The 25,384-nt window shown below is 46.6% G+C and overlaps 2 protein-coding genes across 2 annotated transcripts in view; both read left to right on the top strand.

The window, feature by feature from the left end:
* Positions 1-14,923, top strand: part of LOC135917502 (nephrin-like) — a 158,204-nt gene extending 143,281 nt beyond the window's left edge. Inside the window, exons 7-9 of the mRNA XM_065451076.2 lie at positions 1,913-2,221; positions 11,750-12,067; positions 13,418-14,923. Of these exons, the coding sequence (XP_065307148.2) occupies positions 1,913-2,221; positions 11,750-12,067; positions 13,418-13,509 (719 nt within the window). The 3' untranslated portion in view covers positions 13,510-14,923. The remainder of the gene's footprint in view (positions 1-1,912; positions 2,222-11,749; positions 12,068-13,417) is intronic.
* A 431-nt stretch (positions 14,924-15,354) lies between these two features.
* Positions 15,355-25,384, top strand: part of LOC135917503 (uncharacterized) — a 321,200-nt gene continuing 311,170 nt past the window's right edge. Inside the window, exon 1 of the mRNA XM_065451077.2 lies at positions 15,355-15,971. Within this exon, the coding sequence (XP_065307149.2) occupies positions 15,830-15,971 (142 nt within the window). The 5' untranslated portion in view covers positions 15,355-15,829. The remainder of the gene's footprint in view (positions 15,972-25,384) is intronic.

The raw sequence follows: 25,384 nt of genomic DNA, 5'->3' as shown, positions 1-25,384 counted from the left end.
TGGGTACTTATAAGTTGTGAATGCCAAGGAAACACAGGTCACCTTCTGGGCAGCTGTCATCGATGAATATATCCAATGCCTCTGTCTCTAGACCGCCCTAGACTATGTGGACTGCTAAGGAATTTCAGTCGCGAATATTCTTGGATGGTGGCTACATGCGACGGGGGTGCAAAAGACAAATGGCCTGCAATATAATATACTGCAGTTTTTGAAGTGCAACTCTGTGAGGGACAGTCTGTAATTGTGCGATTCATCCTCTTGTGCAGTATTCAATATCTTTATCCTTATATTTTCCTGTCCCCTTTCCTTTATAACCTTGTATAATGAAGCAAACCAGACGCCCGTATGGTTAACACCCCTAAATTTTTTCATCTTGCCTTCTCTCTCTGTCTGGGGAGCTGCTAGGAAAAACAAATTATTTCTATAGGTATTGTTCTCTTGTCAAGTAAATGTCCCTGGTTAGTATGAGCTCGTTTTGCCAATCGCGTCTAGCCTTTACGCGCAGCTGCCAAGTTCTCTCGTAGTCATAAAACTGACACGCCAACGATGAAAAGGAGCGCTTTCGACAAATATATATACCCAGCCCTCGAAAATTCGTAAAACCTGATAGACGCGCTCTTCCCTTGTTTCTTGCTTAAAATAGAGCACTAGACACATATGAGAGCGCCGCTTTTAGGCACCCGTTCCTGCGGCGACCGAGCGAAACAGCACAGCGAAAGATGAAAGCGAACGCGGAGCGCAGAGGCGGGATGAAAGACGCGAGGAGGAACGGGCAGAGCAGAGTGCAGCGTAACCACGAGGTGGAAATTGGAGGAGGGTATGGCGAAAACATGGGAAGAAAAGCGTAGTGCGGTGACGATGGCTACGAGATGGCGCCAGAGTAGCACGCGTCATCTAGGAGGTCTGTCGGTGGCAGCTGCTGAGAATCGCGCCCACGCTTCACCCACGCGCTGGATTCGGATTAGTGATCTCCGGATTAGCGAGGCAGTCGCGCCACTCCTCGCTCCGTTTGCAACGTGCCGCATGAGGCAGATTTTCCGCGCCATTCAATATACGGCGAAATGAAAACACGTATAAAGCTGCGCTCAAATTTCGCATTAGGGAGTATCGTAATTGTCGGTGATTTTTTTGCCTTGTTGTTTCTTTTTTTTTGGGGGGGGGGGGTGGTTAGGTGCCGAGCTTCAGTTCATAGCGCTCGGAGGCAGTGCCACATTCGAGCTGGTAACGTGACCGAGACCCGAAAAAATTCTCGTAACGTGGCTGTTCTAATTGCTATAGGACGAGATAAAGCTTGACCTCGCGCATGCTTTCTCTAATCTCGAGCGGGTCTCTCATCACTGCAAACGGTGTAGGAACGCAGTAGGCAGCAGCAGAGTGTACCATTATATTTTCTTATGAAAGTGAAGATGGTCATCCATCCGACGGCAGCGCTAAGCTGCAACTGAAAACCATACGAGTTTCTCAGAAACAAAGCATTGCAGTTAAAGAAAAAAAATCATGCTGGTTCGTACCGAACATAGAACCAACGCCTTTTCGGCGTGGTCGCTCTGCAATCTGCGCTGACCATGCAGGAGGCTAGAAGATTGCACAGAGCGGCCGCAATTATCGACAGCCCAAAGCATCGATTCGATAAATTTGGTCTCGCTCTGCGATCTGCTTGCCTTCCAGCTCAGATCGTCGAGCGACGCAAAGGCGTTGGCCCCGAGTTCAGAGCTCCTGAGAAACGCGTATGGGTTTCCTGTGTAGCTTCGTACTACAGTTGGGTGGATGGCAGTGTTTCCTTTCGTGAACCTTCCGTCAGCTTAAGGGCTTCCGCTGAACTGATATGACTTTAGATTTTTATAATCACGCGCACCTTTCGGGCCACTTCTGCCATTTAACGCTCGCGGTGCCTGACTCCTCGCGGCTCAAGACTCGCCGCGGTGCGAGCGCATCTGGTCCTCGGCGCCGGACGGCGGCAACGAGACGCTGGTCCACTGCCGGGTCCGTGCGCAGCCCGCCGACCGGCTGAGCTTCACGTGGAGCGTGCGCGACGCTGCGGGCGAGCGCCCCGTGGCGCAGCGCGGCGCCCTGGCCTCGGCCAACGGCTCGCTGAGCGTGCTCAGGATACCCCACCACCGCAGCTTGGCCTCCGACGGCGCGGACGTGACGCTGTACTGCCGGGCGCGCAACGCAGTCGGCCCGCAGAGCAGCCCCTGCGTCCTGGCTGTCGACACGGTGGGTGAGTGATCACTGCCGTCGCTACTTCGAAGCGTCTTCTCTGCATTGGACACTCAGGAGTACAGTTAAATCGGAACTGCGTCCTTACTGATTTTAAGGCATATTCTTTCAATTGCGTCCTTTTGAGAGCGAGGAAAATTCTCGAAACTTCCCGGAGGTTCAGCGTTCGATTCCTTTATAACACATTGTAGCCCCGCCTTATCGACAGACGACTAAACTGACGTAATCAAAATCCGTAACGTTATGGCGAGCTCGTGCGAGAACTTCAGAGCGGCTTCACCGCTCAAATGTTGGTAGTTGCGTTTTTTCTGGCCGCCTTAGCTAAGCTTCCTCTCTCGGTTTTGCTCTCAGTCAGTTCAGTCAGAGTCTGTTCAGTTCAGTGAGTCAAAGTCACTTAAGTCCAGTCAATCAGTGCAGTACTGTCCACTGCCAGCTCAATCCAGTGCAGTTCAATACAATAAGAGCCATTTACGTTCAGTCCAGCCAGGGTAAGTACAGTCTAGTCGGTTCAGTTCATCTAACTCCAATTAGAGTCAGTTCGTTCAACTCAGTATTGAAGAAGCGTAAGTTATGTACCGGTACATCAAAACTTAATGTTCCTTTCTAGTGCCCCCACAAGAGCTTATTCACATTTTATTGGGTCCCTCGGGTATTTGGTGCGCCAGGGACTATTTTAATAAATTCCGCATAAGCAGACGAATAGAGTGCTGAATTTTCGCCGGTGGTCAGAAAAGTCATTTACAGTGTATTTTGTAAAAAAAAAGAAAAACATGTAGCTCATAATAAACAGATGAAATATCAAAAAAAAAAGAAAAAACATCCCAAGCGTACAGGCGGCGAATGTATGATGAAGGTAACGCTCAGAGGCATCTCAATCCAAGTGTGATCGCGTGAACAGCGCGTTTACGAAGAGCTCTCACAAGCAGGAGGGACACGCAGGCATTGAAACAGAACTTTGCAGAAAGGAACTAGATCCACGGACACGCTACGGAGACGCTGGATCCACTACGGAGACGCTGAAGGGTGGTCTGTTAAAAGCCAAGATTCCATAATTTATTAACAAAGTTGCGTGATCTAGATTTAAATTTGGATGTTCTTGTGGTATTTTTGCGGTCCGCTGCCAGCAGTTGCTGTTATTGACGAATGCCTGCTAAGAATTTGCATAGATATAACAAATTTGTTGTCGTCGTTATTTATATTAACGTAGAAGTGATGTGATGTGCCTATCCTCAAGTGCTCCTGCCGTTGAGAGCGCCAGCAATCAACCAGAAAATGGTAACGACCTAATGTGCTCAGTGCGCTTTCCAACAGCTGTGTCGAGGCCGTTTTCTTTGTATTATTTTTGTTTTTGCAGTGTTCAGTCGGTTATCTTATTTTGAACTGCTTACTCAACGTATTGGTTAGTCTAAGAGCGCAGAGAACAGGTGCACAGAACAGGTCCGCTTGTGACTACAAAACCTGATGTGGAGAATAGGACTTAATTGCGTACCCTCAGCCGTTACTGTCACATGACTGCGGTACGAGGGACCTCAGTGACCAGTCTTAGTGACCAAGCGCATGCATGCGTCTCAACGATGATTCCGCAGTTTCTGTTTCTGAATGAATGCACATAATTTTCATCACGTCACGTATAGACCACTTGTTGTCAATATTGGTGCCTGTTTCTTTCTTTCTGGTGTCAGCTTGCGAACGCTCACGCGTACCGTTTAATTAAAGAAAAAAGTTCTTCTGCGCAACAAGAAGTAACAGACACATGTTTTAGTTACGCATTTTAAGCTTTTTTTTCTTTAAATAGTCGGCGAGCAGGACTAAAAAATAAACTTCTCAATTCGAGACTCCCGCTTTCTACCTTTTTTGTGGCTTTTTGGGCAACTGTACAAAATGTGAAAACAGAATTCAATAAATAAGCCACTTTCGTGTTCTTATTTAAAAAATATACTTTCAAAAGCTTGATACCACAATACTTCAGCCTAAGCTCTCCGCAACGATGACTTGCTCGTTCGCTATAAGTTGCACCCCGAAATCTGCCCGTTTCCAGGCACGTAAATTGAGTTTCGCCAGCTCGCCGCCAGAGTTAGACAACGTCGAGCGGAAGCTTTCTCGGAACGCATTCTCCGAGCGAGCCCCGACGGAGGTAAGAGGATTATAGAGCGCAACCTCAAGAGGCTAAATTAATCGCCGTAGCTTTTACTGAGACTACTTTTTGTTGTGCCTTGCACTTCTAAATGTGCACTCCTAAAAAGAATACGACGAAAATTTTTTAGCTTCCAGTCGCCAAGGCAGCGCGAATTATAAAATGTTGCTTTGTTGGAGTACAATGCAAGTGAAAGCCTAAGGACTGTGAGTGTTCTTAGGGACGTTAAGGCGGCATAATGGGAAGAGAAGAACAGTGTCTCCGTATTTGGAGGCATGATTTTAAAAATAATGAAAATGTGCTAAGTACGCGCAAGCTTGAATACAAACGCTTACGCATACAGAGATAAAAAAATACGTGTCTTTAGTAATTCAGCTCCGGGCAAGAGATATGCACCAGACTGGAAATTTGTTTTCTGCTGTGTGAAGTAAAGGGGACAAACTGTGATATGCAACAAATATCAGGTGGCTCATTAGTCGCAGCTTCTCATATACATGTATAAATGTAAAAGCTGAGACAGACTATATATATAACTTGTTTCTACTGTGGTTTCAAAGCTTCCCTATTTGGTGTCACTTTCGCAATGAGATTTTATGCAGAATACCTCGAAATCCAAGAACAAAAAGGGAACATAAGAAAAATTTCTACTGGCCCAATTCTCGGAATTATCTCTATCAAGGCATACCCCCTGTTTGTGAAGTCTGCAGGATCGTATTTCCGTCAGTACGGAAGTGCAAAAGCTCTACAATTTCTGTTGCAATAAAGTGTGCTGAAAACGAATTAGGAACGGGGCTGGTGCAATTCCTCGGCGCCTAGTTCTGAGAGAGAGAGAGAGAGAGAGGGTGAGAGAGAGAGAGAGAGAGAGAGAGAGAGAGAGAGAGAGAGAGAGAGAGAGAGAGAGATAAACGGGATGGTGAAAGGAAGGCAGGGAGGTTAACTGGATGAGAATTATTGATCTGGCCTATAGAGCCATACATCGATGATGGTTGTCTGTATTTTGGTGCCGCGTAATTGCTGTTATGGTAATTTTCAAGGCCGCTGGTCATTCTCGAACGCGGATTGGGCAGACTATATAGTGTTGTATTGTGTCAACAGTCCTTCAGCCGCTTATAGGCTCAACGTCACCAGATATCGGCCCTTGTGCCGTGTTTTTTAGCCAGACGTCTCCACCGACGGTAATGTGACATTCTAAAGCTAATGAAATTTTACATGCTTATTCTGCGACCGATAAACCTGATATTTACGAGCGCCTTAGAGGCATGCATGTATTATAGTGAAGGCAGGGAGGTTAACTGGAGACGGAAGAGGCTTCTGGTTTGATAACCTACACTGGTGGAAGTGTAAAGGGGAAATAAAGACGGAGAGCGTCTCAAAAAGAGAAAGCAGACGTGCGAGCAGCAATTATAGAGGTTGGGGTCAAAGTCTGCCTAATAGTCTACCCGAACGTGGAAACTTCAACAGCAGCGCCTTGACCGATTTCTGATCGTTTAGGCCAGTATTCCAGGATTGTAATCTCCGAAAGCGGCCGGTCCTCGAGACAGGCCAACGTGGTTGCTCGCCACTGCCTCCGTCCGGTGCACAGCTAGGACAACAGCAAAGAACATTTTCGATAGTTTCCTCGCTGATGCTGCCGTCACAAGCATTTTGTTGTGGATGTGACAATGTAGTACGGTGACGTTTGTGCACATAGTGGACAGACTGGAGCAGGGGGGATTCTATTCGACGACCGCCAGTGGTGCTCGCCGCTGTACTTTTCGCCTGTGTTTCCTTCCTTTTCGAGGTGCAAATTCGCTTTGTAAACAGTTCTGTTATTCTCATTCATCTTTCCAGGCTAATGTTTCTTCAGCGCATCTTGATTTCCGTGTGAGAATATTGTTACCGTGTGCAAAATATCGATACTATCTTAGCACCGATTATATTTAGTCCAGTTTTGAGACAGTGCAGTCATTCATGTTTTAACCTTTTCTCGATAAATCGTTGCTCTTGCCACAACAGGGGGAGTGGCAGACATAAAATAGGAATAAACAGCTCCTTTCCATGATAAAGAAAATAAGCAGCGTTGTCATAGCAATAACGCTTGTTATCGCCCGTATTTTTGGGATGGCACTAGCAGGACACGCTTACTACACTTAGGGTATACTATAATGGTACCTCACATGTGCACGCAATCGAAGGAAACACATTGCTTCGCTCTGTGCTGTACGCGTCTTTTTCGAGGTGAATTTAAAGCTGCATTTTTTTACTTTTTCACACTGAATGACTCCGTTGTGACTACCAGAATGAAGATTCATGCTGACGGAGCGCTGTTTTTCATTCTATAAGCAGGCCGGTAAGTGGTGGAGTGACAGCATAATGCATCACAGGCATTTCAATCACAGAAAAAGGTTTATTTTATTTTTTAGTGTGCTGGCCTCACAGAGAAGTATCCGTCAAGCGACTCATGGCTTAACGATAACATACAACGCATTTTCGCAGAAGCCCCTTCACTCCCGCCACTTATTTTGCCCGCTTTTGCGTTTGTCATTAGATTTTTGTTTTGTTTAACGGTTTTTATTGATTTGTTTGTGTTGTAAGTTGGGCAACAGTACACCGTAGCACCAGCGCTATAAACAGCGACTGTGTTGTCATACGGGGCGCTAATGCAGTGTTAAACATGCGAGGTTGAACGAGAATTAAGTCGCTCTTTGCTCAAATGCAGCTCGATAGGAGTTGCTATAAGCTCAGTGAGTTATAACACAAAGTTTTAGTTTGGTTTATAGGCGACGCGGTAAAGAGCTGCTCTAAGGATACGTATGTCGACGCTATAGCTCCCGTACATGCTGCGGTCGCTGTTGCTAGCCTGCCGTCTTCCCATTCCTGCAGTGAGCGTCGGCAACGGCGTCGACGTAACCGAGTGAACGAACACAGTGAAGGATGAAAGAGCCAATGCGGAGCGCAGCGGGGAATGTAAGACGCGAAGAGAAGAATAAAAAAAAATGGGGGTTTTACGTGCCAAAAACCACGATCTGATTATGAGGCACGCCGTAGTAGGGGACTCCGGAAATTTTGACCACCTGGGGTTCTTCAAAGTGCTACTAAATCTAAGTACACGGGTGCTTTCGCATTTCGCCCCCATCGAAATGCGTCCGCCGTGGCCGGGATTCGATCCCGCGACCTCGTGATTAATAGCCCAACACCACAGCTACTAAGCAACCAGACGCGAGGAGAAAAGCAGTGGAGGAGGGTATGACGAAAGCGTGAGAAGAAAAGCGTAGGGCGGCGATGATATCTACGAGATGGCGCCAGAGTAGCGCGCGTCGTAAAGCCCCTCAATTTTCCAAAAGTAGCGCCATTCTTAGCTCTTTCCGCCACCATGCTCTCCCCGGCGTTACCTCCTTCACGCCTCCTGTCGGCCCACTCCTCCGCTCCTCCGTTGGCCAATCTGTGTCATGTGGAAGCGCGTCGCGCTTTTGTATTTTTTTTCTTTCCAGCGCGTTCCAACCGCCATTGCTGGCCCAGTGCGACGAAAGTACGCGCAGACGGATTGATCGCGGGAGGTCGCGGAGGAAATCGCAGCCGCGGCGGCCTCATTCCTATGGGGGCGATATGCAAAGGCGCCCGTGTCCCGTCCATTGGGGGCACCTTAAAGAGCCCCAGCTGGTCAAAATTAATTCGGAGTCCCCCATTATGGCGTGCCTACAATCATATCGTGGTTTTGGCACGTAAAACCAAGAATCATTTTTTTAGAGCGCAGCTCTTTGGCGTCCGTTCCTGGGTTTCGCGTCGTCGTCGGCGTTGTCGTCGGCCTCGTAACCAGCTCCGCCCCCCTTTCATCCCCCCAGCGCTAGCAGCGACCGACTGATACCGCTGGATGCCGCTGACGCCGCTAGAGAGTCAAGATAACGTGACTGCATAGAACACCGTCGCCGCCATGCAGAAAGAGGAGGAAAGGGTCCCCCCCCCCTTTTCTTGTGTGGCGGATAGGGTGCTCTTCAGTTGCCGACGCGCCGGTTATTTCACGTAGGCCCCGGCACGTCGACGAATACGTGACCACCTTCCCACGGCTAGACCTGGTTCTTAGCGCTGCGGAAGCGAGGGTATCATATTGTTTGTGTCGGCATCGGCGGCGTTGTCCCTGAAACCAACTCCGCAGCTGGGGTTGACTCACTATCGGCGTCAGCGGCATCAGTCAGTCGCTGCTATCTCTTCCCTCCTCCCTTTATCGTGTTGTCCGCTTGCTGCGCGCGCTTCTGCCCCCATCGTTTGCCGCTGGGTGTACACGCCGCCCCCCTCCCCCCTCTTCCTGCGAGTCTGCGGTTGTCAAAGCGCCGGCTCGAACTTAATTCCTTTCTTCGCTCCTCCTCCAATGCAACCCCTGTGCGGTGGCAATCAGAGAGCCAGATCGGTGGCGGCGGATCTGTATATGTGCACCGCCCGAGCCGAAATTGCCGCTGCCGTTCGCCCTGTGCGGCGGCTATTTTGCTGCGCTCAAATTTCGCATTAGTAAGTAACGTAATCGTCGGTAATTTTCTTTGTCTTGTGCGCATTGAGTGTTCCAGTTAAAGCAACGCTGCTTCCCTTCGAAAAGTTACAACGGAAAAGAATGCAGGCGCATGTACTATGCAGATATGAAATAAGCACTTCAATAAAAGTGTTACTGGTGCTAATGAGGGGCGGGGATAATTATTTTCGGAACCTCTGTTCAGTTGGCATATCAAGTTTGTTCTTGCTATCAAATTCCAACCACTTGCACTGTAATAAATAAATAAAGAAACGATTCCGTGTGCTTGTACGTTGTTCAAATAATGTACGTGTGAAAACGTTCATCATGGCCGCCACAACCCGAGCGTGAGCTACACACATCTGCAAAAGGTGCGGAGCAAAAGTGGCCCTGTTGCTAGGCATTGCTGGCCCCAGACAGTTGGAATCACTCACGCGCTGGCCGAACCAAATTATCCTGCAGGTACGTAAATGAACTTACGAAACGACGTACACGTACTTTTACGCAGTCAAAACCTGGAACTGAGGTAATTACGCGCCTGTTTGAGCACACCGTGTGCATGCGTCGTGTTTCACCAACACGAACTCTCAACGCGCGGGCGCTCCACGCCTTAAATAACGGACATTTTCTTTGTTTTCTTGCGCAGTTCCAACACGACATTATTAACGCCAGTTACCGACTGATGAAGCAAAACCTCGCCTCAAAAACCGCTCCGCAGGGCTCGAACGACCTTTTCCGTGGATTTCCTCCGGTACCGCGTTAGCAGTCGTTTGCTACGGCAGGGCCAGCATAGGCGGCGCCACTGTCGAGGCCGCGCAGCAGAGGAGGAGGGAAATTATTGGCGCTACTTTTGGAGGTAGAGGGATTTTAGCGCATCGTCTGGGAGGTCTATTAGCGGCGGCTAGCGGCTCCGGCCGTGAATCGCACCCTCCCGTCATCCGCGCGCAGCTTACCGCGATCGCTCTTTCCAAATTTCGCTCCGTATGCAACGCGCCGCGCGAGACAGATTGTCCGCGCCACCCAATACATCGTGAAACGAAAACACTTGTTTAGCTTCGCTCAAATTTCCCATTATATAGAAACAATTATCGGTGAAGTTTTCTGTCTCAGGCTTTACTATACAACTAATGCATGCTCGATACATTTTTACCGCATTAAGATTCGGCCTGTCCTGTCGGCTAAGACGCTAAGAGAGCAGAAGGTCTATATACATATATATATATATATATATATATATATATATATATATATAGACCTTCTGCCCCTTATAGACCCCCTTATAGACCCTTACATATATATATATATATATATATATATATATATATATATATATATATATATATATATATATATATATATATATATATATATATATATTCTCGTGCTACGAGGATGAACATGCACTACAGGCTTCCCCGCCAAACTTCACATACATTGACCAAACAAAACCCGTCCAGGTCGCCCAGTGGCTGTGTTGCGCGGTTGAACACGAGGTCGCGGATTCGCTTTGCAGCCCCATTGCGACGGGGGCTGAATTCAATATGCTCGTGCACGGCGTCGGCGTGCATTGGGTGCACGTGCACAGAATGAAAATGAATCCGTAGCTGTCCTCTACGGCGCGTCCTTCAGAACTCGCTGTGCAGTATCGGGATATTAAACCCCGAAATTTCATTAGTTTGGCAAAACAAACAATGCGACAAGTTGAACATGAAGTAGGCGTCTTCTAAAAAGTAGAGCGGCAACATGTCGTACTGTGAAGATAGTTTGTGCATCCTTCAGTTACCAAGTTTTTGGCATACAAGGATACGGTCTGTCATTATACATTGCTCGAACGCTACTCGCATTACCATCGACAGTCATTGTGAGATTTGTTCTGCCGTAATATTTTTAGGACAGCTTTACGTCCCGACCTTCGAGCTGCCATACGCTCACTTTTTATTGTAACATATGTCGCACGATCTGCAAAGAAAACTCAGCTTAACGGCGCTTCAAACGAGCAACTAGTGGAACCGTTTTGAAATGCGAGCACAGCTCGTGATATGCATAGCTTCTTCTTGGGCTTCGTACTTAATGACGAGAACGGGAAGTCAGACGACGACAGCGGATGGTGCGCAAACTCACGACTAGTTTATTCGTATCTTGTGACGTGCCATGTGTGCTTAATATGACATGTCGATATTGCGATATGCGTTGCGGTCGCCTACAATTAGATCGTCGCGACACTTGCTAAATCTTGCTTATACAGCTATTGCTATTTTTTAAAAAAAGAGAAGGAAAACAAAAGAAAAAGGAGGAAGGAAGAGAAAGAAAAAGAACGGAGAGCGAGATTGAATGTCGAGGCTTAAGCTTTCCATAAAACTCGGCCCCGGTCCAATAGCAGTGTCGTGTATAAAGCAACGGGTTTTGCCCGTCTCTGATTTTGTAGAGTGACAGCTAGGTAATAGCTCGGAACTCAACAGCAGGGTGCCTAACCATTTGTATAGTATAGCGCGATGCGCATGCGCCACGGGCACGCGAACTGGGTTGCGGAGGAGCGCGCGCACATTCGAGAAGCTGGTCATCGGGCACGCGACCCCTTGCTCCAGCATTCCAAACGAGGCAGAAATTGACAGGCAGCTGCGTGAATTGAATAACAGTGGTCTGCGCTCCAACTTATTCTCATCTCCACCATGCACTGAAGGTGGCAGGAAGTGATATCTATATGCGTTCATAAACGCTGCCAAGGAAAGGAGCTGCTGCCCTGACGAAGACAAAAGTCCCCTCGTCGAAATGTTGGCGGGTCCAGTGACATTGCTAGCTAGATCACTGTTATTTACTCGTTGTAACACGTCCCCCCATGAACACTATTTGTCCTCTCCCCTTTCTTCTTTCTCTCTCTCTTTGCCATCGTCGCTTCTCTCTTTCTCGATGTGCAGAGAAGCCCAGCCAGCTTCGAGACTGCAGCGTGAGCAACCAGTCGGACGAGCGGCTGCTGGTGTCGTGTCGGCAACCCGAACAGCGCAGGCCGGGGCAGCGGTTTGTGCTCGAAGTTCACGGTTCCGCGACTGCGCAGCAGCAGCAGGAGCCCCTGGCAAGCCTGTCGAGCGACCAGCCCGTCTTCTGGATCCCGAGCCTGGAGCCCGGCGCCGCGTGTCGACTCGTGCTGTACGCGGTCAGCGCCAGTGGCGCCCGGGGACCCGCCGTGCGGCTGTCGCTTCACGCGGACCCGTACACGGCGCCGCTGGCGGCCGCAGGTGCGAGTGCGTGCAGACGTGCGCATTATTGGCGACACCTAGCAGTGCTTGATCCGTTGTTCGTTTCGCGTCGTTCCGCGAACATTTATAAAATCAGGTGGCATTTCATTTTTGGTGTTTGATAGGTGATGTGGTTCTGGGAAAATAAACCACCACAGGGACGGCTATCCCCATAATCAAAAATAAACCCCAGCACCTAGGAAGTACAGGGAAAAAAAGGACTTAGAAAGGAAAAATATTGAAATAATAAAACATGGCTTAACTCAGACATAGCCTATTACGTATGCATGAGAACGTACAATCCCAGCGCGCGTTACCATGACATCTTTTGCACACAGTTCTTGCACATTTGTGCGCATCGAAGAATAAAGCATATCACTGCAAATACTGCATTTAAGACATTCCGCAAAAAAAAAATGCCAATTGACATGAGAGTGGACGAGTTGAAATTATGAACAAATTCACGATCGAGTGGCATTGCAAAAGGTTGCATAATGTCTGTTAGGTAGTCACGAATCGCTCTGGCAGGGTGTCTTCGAGTAAATCAATGAAAGGGACTAGTTGATGCACGTTCATGATTACGTTACACTGAGTTTTACACTGGCAAAAAAAATTGCACACAAAGAAAGAAGGACGCAGATGTCTGCGTCCTTGTCTCCCTTTTCTTTTTCAAATTTTTCGCCATTGTAAAACTCAGCACAACGTAATCATGAGCATACCTTTATTTTTCCTGGCACAACGGGTATTTTAGTAGCTGTCGATCTATGAAGCGACGGCCTTGCGTTTCCTCAGCACGATGATCTAATAAGTGCAGAAAACACAGAACTGCTCAGGAGAATCCGTTTGCTGGATGTTGCCATGTTTGTGTCAATGAAGAGATCTACGCTATTCTAGTATTGTGCCTGTACCAGTAATGTTTCCATTGGTTTTATGCTTTACAATAGCATATAGCGCTTGTATGTGCGAATCGAGTCGGCTATTTTTATTGATTTCATTAACGTGATTCTGATACGAGTATAATCACGCAAAAGCTCACCGCCTTCTCTCTTTAGGTTATCGTCTTTCCTTTTATGTAAAGCTGATAAAGCTGATAAGCTGATCTAAGCTGATAAAGCTGATGTAAAGCTGATAAGTTGATAAAAGCGATGCATATACGGAAGCATTTTCTTTCATTCACGATATGGCTTCCATCGGACATTCTCTTATAATTTTCTTATCTTAGTTACGAATAAACATTTGACGTTTGCATTCGATATTCCACGCTAGTTATTTTTGCCGTGTTTCAACCGCATTCGATAATATTGCGAGGAACACTTTCAACTGAAGATAGCATTTTTGCTCATTTTCCAGACAAGAAACGGAGTGGCGTCGCATCAAGGAGCATCGGACTCGTCCAAGTGGTTGTGCCGCTCATTACATTACTGCTCGCGGCAGGTCGGTGACGGTGGCGTTAAGGCATGAAGAAGGCAAACATTAACAGCGTGGGGCCGGAACTGTGCCGAAGCATTCAGCGCGCACTGCCCTGGTGCACGGCGCATGAAAGAGACGCCACCCGTCACAGAAAGGAGCTACGTCAGCGCCATGCACGTCCGTCTATACAAGCACTGCAAGACACAGCGACTGGCGACCCGCGGATACAAACCTGCGATGTCTCGGCCGTGTCCGGACGCGTGGAACTTGCAGATCTGCACCGACCTTCTCGTCGTTCTTCAGGGGTGCCGACTTGCCGAAGGCGCACAGTGGGCGCTGGAAGTGAAGTCGTGTGTCTTGCATGTCTAGCTTGTCCTCCTTTGAGGCGTTGTTACTTCTTGTGACGTCACGTGTGGCCTGCAATCATCAGTTTCAGTTATGAATTACCGATGTTATTGTTCACGTGACGTGATTTGCACAATCTGATTATAACCAACGGTGACTTCACGCGTGTATACCGTCAGTTAGGCGACACTGCGCCGACAGGCGGTGTCCGGTCTGTTGCGCGTATGTTTGCTGTGAGTGACAGTGTGGTGTGAATCGCACAGCACACGTGTACGGGGAATGCCGAAAAACACCGAGCAAGCGCGCGACTCCTTTTTCTCCTCCTCATCTGCTGTTATTCTTTTCCCCCAACTCTCCTCTTTCATGGTGTACATAGATGGCGGAAGTCCTCTTGAGTGCTACTCTGTAGATTCTGGAATGCGTCCGTGATCCATTGCCCCAGCGTAAAACTTTGAAGCACAGCGGGACCCTCCGAAAGCGCAACGTCCGTAACCCCCTCGCCTTTGTTGTGAAAGGAAGCACAAGTTCGCTTATATTGATGTCGCGGCACCGCAGCACATTGTTGTCGTTGACGCCGTGGATAAAATAGTTTACCGTAAAATGCGCCCACAACGCTAGTTAGACCGAAAGGCGGAAGTCGAGGTCACGTTTTTAGAGCGCTCAGGGGGTTTCCAGTCTTGGTTGAATGGAACATCGCCCCGATGAACATTCGCGAAACACTGTGTCAGGCACATCTTAAGCCCTTGTGCTCCAGATTTCTGATTGTAGACTTTTCTGCACCACCAATTCCATGGTAGGAGGTACCACTGGAGTAAACATGGCTCCTAGAGAGATATTCTGACAGTGGAAGGCAATGAAGTTAACCAGAAGAACGTCCGGTTGGCTACCCTACACAAGTGATAAGGGAGGAAGGAATAGAAATAAGAGATATAGAGAAAGAGAAGGTTCCCAGTACACACGCGCACACAAGGAATAGACCATTTGGTCAAATGGCGGATGGTATATTATATATATATATATATATATATAAACGAGAAGAAAGGGGGTTAACCGAGGGACCCGATATTTATTAGTCATATAATGAGAAGCCAACAAACACTGACACCAAGTACAACATAGGGGAAATTGCATGTGCTTAATAAATGAAATAAAGTAATGATAAATTATTGGAAATTAAAGTGGATGAAAAAACAACTTGCGTTCGCCGCCGCGGTAGCTCAATTGGTAGAGCATCGCACGCGACATGCGAAGGTTGTGGGTTCGGTTCCCACCTGCGGCAAGTTGTTTTTTCATCCACTTTAATTTCCAATAATTTATCATTACTTTATTTCATTTATTAAGCACATGCAATTTCCCCTATGTTGTACTTGGTGTCAGTGTTTGTTGGCTTCTCATTACATATATATATATATATATATATATATATATATATATATATATATATATATATATATATATATGTATGATAAACGGCGTAAAATGACCTTATGAGCCTTTTGTGGCGCTGAACGAAGGGAGCCTGATACGTGGTGTCTACAATATGGCGGCCATGACGTGTTTACGGCTGCGCAGTAACATTCCCTGCATGCAGCCCAGAAAAGCATAGCCTTCGAGATCTGTTTCTGTTACACTAAAGAGACAACCATCGCTGGGCCGTGTATTTGAACACCACATATTTTAGGATCTTGTCTTTACATAAAGAATGATCATCCAAGTTGGCAAATACGTAAAAGAATGGTTGTCTCTGTTCATCAAAGTGATAACAGCCACAGAGCTTCTGATTGGCATAGCCTCGACCCAACCGCAGACCGTGAACGCAGCATTGCCAGTCATTCCAAAGAGGAGGGGCAGACTTTCGTAAACACAGCTTACGAGTTGTGCTCTGGCCATAGGGTTGACTGGAAGCGAGACGTACGTGAGGCTAAAGCGAATTCGCGCTTACGTATGAGGCAGTGGTAACTAACGTTAGCGTCAGGGAATAGTGGCGAAGGCCGAGGCTCCCAATATATGTATCAAGTAGGATGTAACGCAGGCACAGACAATGTCTCGGAGGCTCGAGCGACAACATACTGTTGCAGCGTTTCAAGCCAATGGACAAGTGAAGAAACATGCCTCAATTCGGCATTATTGAATTTGAGTGTTCGTTCACGTGAGTTTTCCTTATTCTTCAATGCATGCTTTGCGCCTGCTGGCTTAGTACATCTGCAGCAGAGCATAAGAAATTCATTTCTTCGAGCACTGGTGGACGTGCATATTTGCTAACAAATGTGTGCGATGCTACTTATTAGAGCAAGGTGTAGTGTTTCCGGTAGCATTTGTTGAGAACGCAGTTCCACAGGTAAAAGTTTATGAAGGCGGAAAAAAAGTGCTGTAGAAAAGCTGCGCGAGACAAGAAAGAAGAGAGCCAATCAAGAAAAAGAAATTTAAATGTAAATTCACAGCCAATAAGCTCATTAAAACAAAGTTGGCGCACAATATGATCAGCAACTTCTTAAATACGAATCAACGATTGCGCGGTCCTTTTTACACTTTTTTCCTTGTAGTTGGTCACGCTGCTTTGTTACGCGACTTCCGATATGATTTATTACATATGAAAAAAATGAAAAAGAAAAAATAAGTAAAAATAAGGTGAAAATACCCAATGCTTTGTTTGCGCGTGCTTGTTCATGCAATCTCTAACATGTACAGAGGGCTGTGACGTTTTTGCGCATTTGTTTGCTACCAACGGATTTTCTGCGGACATGCGAAAATCGTTGAAATTATTCTATCAGTACGAATGAGAAATATTGGAGCGTATTTAGTCTCCGAAGTTGCTACAACGACGAAAACGAAACGAAAACCTATAGTTAGAGAAATATGGTGGTATTTTACACTTTCCTTGCAAATTTAGCGTCTCGATGCTTTCATTTGCCAAATGATAATTAAATTCGGTCTCCGTCATTTTTCTCACGATTAATAAATTTTCACTACTTGTGTCAACTTCGTTGTGTAGTGACGTCACGCAACCGTTCTTTCGCCCTTGTATGTTCTGAAAGTAAGGCTGCAATTTCACGTTACAGGTTTGTTTCAGTTGTATGCTGACGCGCTCTTTCATGCAAGCCAGCGCCAGTCGATAGTGTTTACTTTCCTGATAACTCACCTATAACTCATGTCGATATTCGGACACACGACGAGCAAACCGCTTGAATGTGATACTCGTTTGTGATACTCGTTACATGTTCGTGGAAATGTGCCTTCCTTGAATTCAACCATGGATCCGTATTTGTCGCAGTTGATTAGCAATGTACACAGAAAGGAGCTTGACCTATTAGTTTGATAGGTTACGCTCGCTGGTCGCTAATAATGGAAAGCAAAACGTCGAAGTATAATGCGTGTATGAACAGCCTCACTTTTTTTTTATTTTGCCGAAAGTTGTGTCATGCGTGATAGACCTTTGGGTCTAAACCATTGGCTAGAGCACGCTCAAGTTTGGCACAGCAGTTAGCAGGTTGTTGAACAGTCGTTGTAAAGGTGGTGTGCTTACATATGGCAGTTAGGTTTTGCATGTTCTCTTTATAACCAAGCCTGCAAGAATTACTTCTCTATTCTGGGTGAATGATTAGTGCTACTGCTTGTGAAGCTGTCGAACTGAAAACTTAACTTAACATTAAGTAAAGATGGTGCTGGCTAACACTACTAAGCTGAAGCACCCGCAGAGCCAACGACAGGGTATGTAGCGATTTCACTCTTGTAGTGGCAGACAGCGTTACCATTACTTACACCGACTTTAGAATTTACTGCTTCATTTTTGTCCTGAATTCGCCGTACGCAACATGCACTTAGATTGTTTCGTAGCAAACCGGGCAAGTACTGTACTTAAAAGTAATTGAACAAGATCCTTCATCTAACCTAACGTTACCCCTCTTCACAATTTGAGCGTGAATCAGTTCTAGTAGAACCTGAAGAGCCATTTAAATCTGACCGCGTGAGTGATGAAGCATTCTTTGATATGCGTTAAACGCGTGCAGTGAAACAAAAAAGAAAATAGAAAGAGAGAGAGAGAGAGAGAGAGTGAGATTAAGGGGGATTGCCAAACATTCTTGCAAGTGCTAGGCTGTGCGCAGAGGCGCTACATACAGATGAGAGGCGTACTGCAACGCAGCAGTCGGCTGCGATATGTTATGCTTATAAACGCACATTCCTTGAAAGCGGTTATGAAATTTTGTAGGCAGAGGATGCTTTCAAGGATACTTTCACTTCTTCATGACGTAACATCCTACAGCATGTCTCGCTTAAGCGACGCGCATTGTATGAATGTAGACCAGAAGAATTCTCATGCGAGGTGTGATATTTGTTTCGGGGCATCTATATACGCTGCTTTCTGCAATCTGCGCATGATGAATACGATTTACCAAAGAAATTGAACGATGGAGGAATGCGTCCCCAGAATTACGCAATAGACTGACGGTGTGCTCTCGACGAAAACAGCAATTCTTTATGGTGCGTCGCCACTAATGATGTTAAGCTTTCCATAGTAATAGCTTCCAGGAAAACCCATTTTCGCCAAATTTGTCAAAAAATTGTTAGCCACACAAGTAAAGGCTCACCTCAGAATATCGCCGGCACTTTGCTTTCTGTCTGACATATTCGTATTTTTCATTGCTCGTTGCTCGTCCAAACCGCACATCAAGCACTGCGGTACTAAACATCATTTCCACATTCCCTTATTTTTTCATTCTATTCTGCAAATACGTCTCCATGGAATGTTGTGCAGTGTTATTTTTATATGACCGTTGCATCAATAAAATGAACCTTGCGCCATATTTCCCTCCTGTGATAAGTCTCAACACTACCTTCATTTTCAATATCTAGCCTAACCAAACTTTTTGAGTTAATTAGGTTGAAGACGCAAGCGGCATCTTAGCTCTTGCGTGTTTTCATTGTCAAGGGAATCACCCAAGGAAACAACCCGGAAGCAATTAGTCGCAGAGCGCCTCCTTCGGCGGGACTTTTCTTTCTTGTTTTCCTACAAGCTCGCTAAAGCTCGAGTTGATGGAGCACTCATAAAAGGATGGCTATTCCTGAAGGTCCATAAAGATCCACCTAATGAGGAAACAGACGTAGTGATCTCGTAGCCTACAATTTTGTGCGCTCAAAATGAGAAAGACAACGGCACGCGCTCATAGTTTAAGAGGGAATTAGCTTCCTTCGTCGTCATTAGCATGGTTAGCAGCAGGCGTTCCAAACCTTGCACAGCGCGTTGTGTAATAACTCCTGCTGTGCGCACATGCACTATAGACACGTGCGACATGCGTGGGCCACGTCATTGCATTAGCATTCTCGAAATGTTATTTGGAGGACGTGCTACAAATTTCTAGATTTCTATGCGAACTTTGCTACGTTTATTATAGGTTAGGTTTCGAGCGAGCCCGTTTTGACACTGAGCAGACGATTGTGGAGTGGGGGAAGACAGTCAAGGCGCTAGCAAGTGTTCCAAGGTCACTCTAACTTGCGGGCATGGCTACGACATTCGGCGGGCTTTGCTTCGTGCACGTGCAAGCTTGTGCTTAATTGCCTTCTTTCCCCTACGTATTCCTTATCAATGTGTTCCGAAACGGACCACGCCTCGGTGTACCGGGCCCGGCAGCGCCAGGCTACACACACATGCGTAAAGGAAAAGGTCGTGGTAAAACACGGCGGAGCCGTCGTGTCCGGAAAACTTTAAACTGGCCTTTCAGACATCCACGCATCGCCCACGTCATCGCCTTCGTAGTTTGGCGCAGCACCCCATTCTGTAACCTCGTCGGCAGTGACCTGCACCCTTGCTTCAGGCTTCCCATGTTCAGCCACTGCTGATAAAGCGACGTCTCCCTGTGACCCCCTGTCTTGTTTGACTTTCTGTAAGCATAATTTTTTTTTTATGTCCGGGTAGACCCAAGGCAAATACTAAAAAAAAAAAACAGAACAAAACGAAGCATCGTATAGATGAGTGTTGGAAGGGTGAATTGTCTTTTCCTATTTGGGACGTTTAAACTGTGCAGATGTTATTGCGCAGTCGGGGATCTTACCCTACTGATAGGTAGACATATATTGCAGCCAATCATGTTGGTTAACGCGGATCGAGATACTCACAAAAAAATATATTTCTAGCGTTAATTTGGCAGTACAACAATGCAATGCTGAATTTTCTTTTGAATGCGTCTGATGTATTTAAGGTCGCAAACTGATTTATTCCGTCTGTATCGTCGCTCCACTCGCCGGCGGATTGCATGGAGGCACTGTATCTCCGCCTTAAAATCCGTGTATTTCTACTATGGCCAACATGAACGCATAGCATCCTGCATGGCTTTGGCAATCTGAATTGCCAGTGTGGACGTATAGTCTTCGTGGCATGCGTCCTCCAAAAGTTATTGAAACACAGATCAACCTATTGTTTGGTGAAGATTTCATGAAACCGATTTTGCTGTGCCCTTCATATTCGAATGTGTTCGCTTCCGTCAGTTTCTATATCTACGAACCGATGGAAGCAACGAGTGAGGCATCGCGAGGCAGGAGCTAAATCTAAACTGGTACGTCCGGCCGCACAGAAACGTGAGACTGCCATCGTTCAGAGAGCAAGGTTCATGGTCACAGGCAAAGGAAATGAAGTTCTTCCTTTGGAATTGACTTCGATGCTTCCCCGAAGTGTATAATCTCCGTTAAATGTCCCCAACGGCAATCCATGGACCAGGAGTTGTATCTAAAATGCCACTCAGCCTCTGTCTGTCGATACGACTTGCTGGAGAAAAGTAAGCATGCTCTAGAGTAAATGCAATTTTCTGTTTTTTCATGATCAAACAGATGTACTGATACTGTCATGAGGCCGCACTGGATGAACTACGTAAGTCAGTTCACAACGTATGCAGACGATAAGCTTGCTAATGTCATTATAAGTCGATAATACTAGTCGATTACGAGTCGAGGTTCATAGCCTGAGAGCCGCAGGGCTTTCTGTAGGCCCTGTTCACAAGGAATCGGTTGGTGAAAACGTATTGGCGAAAACCAGTAACATGGTAATTCAGTCCAGGGACATTCCATTGCATAATGGCCGCTTCATTGACTTGTAAAGCACAAAGACAATCTTTGTCCAACACATTGAGGAAACTAGATGATCGTCCTCTGAGTGAACAGTGTAAGGGTTGGGGTCGGACATGAAATAGATGGTAGCTGGCCCATGCCGTCGTCCAACTCATGCACGCTGAGGACGTTGTTGAAGGGAAGGATTTGTTCTCATCGAGCACGACGAATATGGGAATTTATTTACAGTATCTACATGAGAACGTTACAGTTCATCAGTCTAGCATGACTGAAAGAGAATGCGCACTCAGCAGCCGCGCAACTGCCGCTTATAAACACTCTGTCCTCCCTAGATCCCTAGGTGTGGGAAAACAGCGGTTCAACCTTCGATCTGGGAGCGTACAAAGTGATCGTAGCCGACCCGCCTTTGAGGGGGAGGGTTTACACATTCACTTCGGCACAGGTTTCACCCAACACACCGAGGTAAGAGGGTTCTCGCAGACAGAGGTCTTGACCCGAGCATGCGCCTCTTTGATTCCAGAGCTGACCCTGCTGTCAGTGGCCGCCGCGTCTATCCACTGACTGTGACCTCTTCTGGTGCCCGTGAGACCGCACCGCAAAACATCTCTTTGCAGGAGTTTCCCCGCTCCAATGAAACCGTGAAGGCGATGGCGACTCCACTAACAATACTTGGTCCGGCGACAACGTCTACATAGCGGCGCCGATGGGCTGTTGACGCGGCGCATTGTCGTCCTTACAAAGCGAGTCGCCGCAGCAGACTGGGAGTGTTCGGAGGTCTCTTCTGCTCTAGCTCGCCACCCGCGCAGCTGTGGCGGGCTGGGAAAATTTTGTAGGTCAGTACCCCTGCAGGCCGATCGTAACAACAGACAGTACTAGAGCACCGTCCCCACCGATCATCGGCTCAGAAGGCAGTGAAGGCACTTTTGTGCTTTCTGAGAACGTCTGGTTTGCACGAGCAGCTTTGACTCAATGGCTGCCTGTGCACGTCTCTATACTCTCTCTCTCTTCACTCTCTTCCCCTTCTACCTTCCCCCATTGTAAGGTAGCCACCCAGATTCTAGACTGGTTAACACCCCCGCCTTTCTTATATCCCTCTCTTTCTCTCTCTCCTTGACTTGCATAAAGAATGGCTCAGGTGGTAGAGCCATTGCGTCTACTATTCGAGGCTCGCAAGAACGGGATCCAGACTCTCCAGCACTTGTAGTGCACCCCGAGCTGATCACGTCTGCATGTCATTTATCAACACGCGAATGACTCATTAGAGGCTTGATGACTTCGATTGCTTGCTTTTCTTGACCTTGCACGCGATCTGCGCCATCATCGGTGCGTCGGTAGTCAACAGTGCGCCTTTGTTTTGCTGAAGGATCTAATGCCGGAAGTGCAGGCCAGGATTTTGCAGTAGACGCATTCACTGCGTCACCAGACACTGTGTTAGTGCGTGCGATTGCCTTGGGAGCACCAGATGCAGGAAGCAGCATCTTTCTTACGATGGTACCGATAGATTTAGCAGACGAAGATCGTCTGCGGTGGGCACGGCGCCATCGCCGTTTTTTGCTTTGAGTTGTCTCTCGCCATTTGTTTGAGGATTTTGAGCACTGTCTTGTGTCTAGGGCAGTCTTTCGACGAAGCTTCAAGGAGACCAGAGCAATTGGCACACTTTAAGTCAGTAGCACAGCAAATATCAGCGCTTTGCTGCTCCCAGAATTTTGCGCAAACTGTCAAATTTTTGCATATACCGCTTACATGCCCGATGTTCCCACGATTACGGCAATGAGGGGGTCCAGGAAGCAAAGGTCGCACTGGATGACAAACAATCCAACTTTCACATGTGACGGGAAGCTTCCACCCTTGAAGGTTACCTTCACACAACGTGATTATCCTAGGCGACGGATTTGTACAGTAATTACATCCGCTGTGATAGGCTTACACACAATAGGCATGTCGCTTTCGTGGTTTTAGTCATCGACATCATAAATCACACCTGATGAAGTATGGCTGTCCTGTAGTATAATGTTACGGACATTTTTCATGCCCAGCACTTTGACTGTGCTCAAGATATCCAGCGTTGCCCTGTTCTTGACATCGACTTCGAGATTACTCTTACGGGTGCTAATTATCAGATCCGTAATCTCACTCGGAACAAACGCCTCTAGTGAGACAGGTATGTACTGCTTGTTTAGCCGATTCAAGTCGTCCGTTGGCGCCTTGGCCAAGAAGAGGCTGGTATGGGCCGTGTCAATGTTCTTTGCCATCACCGTCGTCCTTGTCCAAGACGACGAAGCAGTGACGATTCTCCTCATTATTTTTTGCCTGAAAATTGTCAAGTAGTCACCGTCACCCGACACATCTTCCTCTGAAGCAGAGTAGCACAGCAAGGTGTCTTCGCTGCCTGTGTCGCCCATGAGGTGGTTGCGCTCTCTCTGAGCGCTTGACGCTGTGACGTCTGTCTCGTCCGGACGCCTAGCTGACTCCGTTTCCATCGCCGAAGGTCTTGGGAGCAGCACCTGCCGAAAATACGCAAGAATACACGCACAATCAGAGAAGTTGTTATTGTTGCTCAAAACATGGGTCGTACCCACGGCGGGGATTGGTCACACTAGGTTGATTGAAAATAGCATCTAACAAAAGGCCAAAAGGGGTGAAGGCAAACATTCAAAAAGAACCATTAGGCAACTAAATGCCAATAGAGATGTCTAGACGGCCTATATGCAAATTTAGAATAAAATGAAAATAAAGTGTTCCACTATCGGTACCTTAGCAGCGAAACTTTACTGACGCTTCGGTAAACTTGTGTATAGGAGTAATCATTGTCAAATGACTTATGCCTAGTTGACAGACATTAAAGGACAATATTTTTGCTATAGGAAGCGCTAATCTCAGCTTACTATTTCGAAATATGAGGAACAATCTGCGGAGGGAGGAGAAGCGGTGGCAAAAAAGAAAGAATTTATTCATATATAGTTTCCGGTTCATTGAAAAAGGAGCTGGGGTTAGTTACGGATAAACCAGATCTATTTAGGTAAAAATTTAGGTAGACAGCCTTACAACGGAAGCTTAATAAGGTCACCTCGCATTGTCGTGAAAGGCATTTGCCCGTGTTCCACCGGAAATATAGATGTCGAAAAACATCTGCGGGAAGTAGGGGTGCTTCATAGCAATCTAGAAATAAAAGGCGTTTAAATCTAGCTCCTGTTATACAAGCGAAATCAGGAAGAATATTTAAAACTGGGCCATTTAGTGAAGACGATGCAGCTGATTCATCTTAAAAGATACCACTATGACCGGGGACGCGGGCAAAGCAGACTTTAGACAAATTGTCCGGGGCAAAAGTTGAAAATATACTCAGAAGGCGTGACCGATTATTAGAAATGAAATGTCTACAAACCAAAAGCGCATCGGTAACAATCATTACCCAATTCTCTGATGACCAGAATAATTGCTAAAAACTATGTAAGAAATACTGGTGTATAATCAGCGAGACGGGAGAGCAAAAAAACAGTTAGGCTGATTTGGCTGATTTGAAAAGATGCCAACTCAGGCCTTCTCTAAATTTTGTGCTGCATCCGTAGAAATAGCCAAGTGAGACCAAACCTGATTAAAATTATCTTGAAGGAGACCTTCAAGTATGCACGCTGGAAGAAGTTTTGCGTGTTTTGAATAAACATAGACAAAAAAAGTTTCACCTTTAACGAATTAGTTTTCGGATAATTCAGGCACGGTAGTCGAACTTGAAGTTTTGATAACAGCGTCTGAACAAAAACGACTTGTGGTTGTCGATAACGCCACCAACGGGTTCTGAAAAATTAACCGGGAGAATTCATGAGAACGGATTGCAAACGGGAGAGGGGTGTATCGTAAAGCATTAGAGAAGTCAGGACAGTAATTTGCTTAAGTCTGGATTCAAGCGAAAGAATTCCAGTCTCCAGATAAAGCACATCGTTGGCCACAAAACGTGGCAGCCCAAGACAAAGACGCAGCGCTTGCCTTTCTAATAATATTAAAGGTCTTAGCGTGTATGCTGCCCACCCTGAAAAAAGAACACAGCCGAATTCGAGAGTGGGGCTTACAAATCACCAGCAACGTAGCCCTAGCATACCCGTCTTTTTATCATTGAAGCGCCGCAAGAACCCCATTGAATGTTCTCCTTAACAACTATTTGTTTCGATTTGCTGCTGCCAGTTCAGCGTGCCATCATATGTTATCCCCAAGTACCTCAAAGCTGCAACTTGCGGTATCGGCTCATTTCGATAATAAAGAGAAATGAAAACGGGATTTGACAACGGAAACACAAATAACGAGCATATGTTGACGTTAAGGAAAAAAAAAGTCCTTCCAGCCAGCACTCGTCTGCAGACAAACAAGATTAAGTGTAACCTATTCATATCCCGTGATTAGGAGAAAAATGCAATGCCATCAGCATAGAGTCCTGCTGAACTGGGATGTGCAGAAGATAACAAAATATTAAACAAAAGTGGAGCAAGAACTGATCCCTGTGCTACGCTTGCT

This window comes from Dermacentor albipictus, chromosome 3 (assembly GCF_038994185.2).
Source record: "Dermacentor albipictus isolate Rhodes 1998 colony chromosome 3, USDA_Dalb.pri_finalv2, whole genome shotgun sequence".
Lineage (NCBI taxonomy): Eukaryota > Metazoa > Arthropoda > Arachnida > Ixodida > Ixodidae > Dermacentor > Dermacentor albipictus.
The sequence above is the reverse complement of the archived record's forward strand: the minus strand, read 5'-3'. Positions and strand labels throughout refer to the sequence as shown.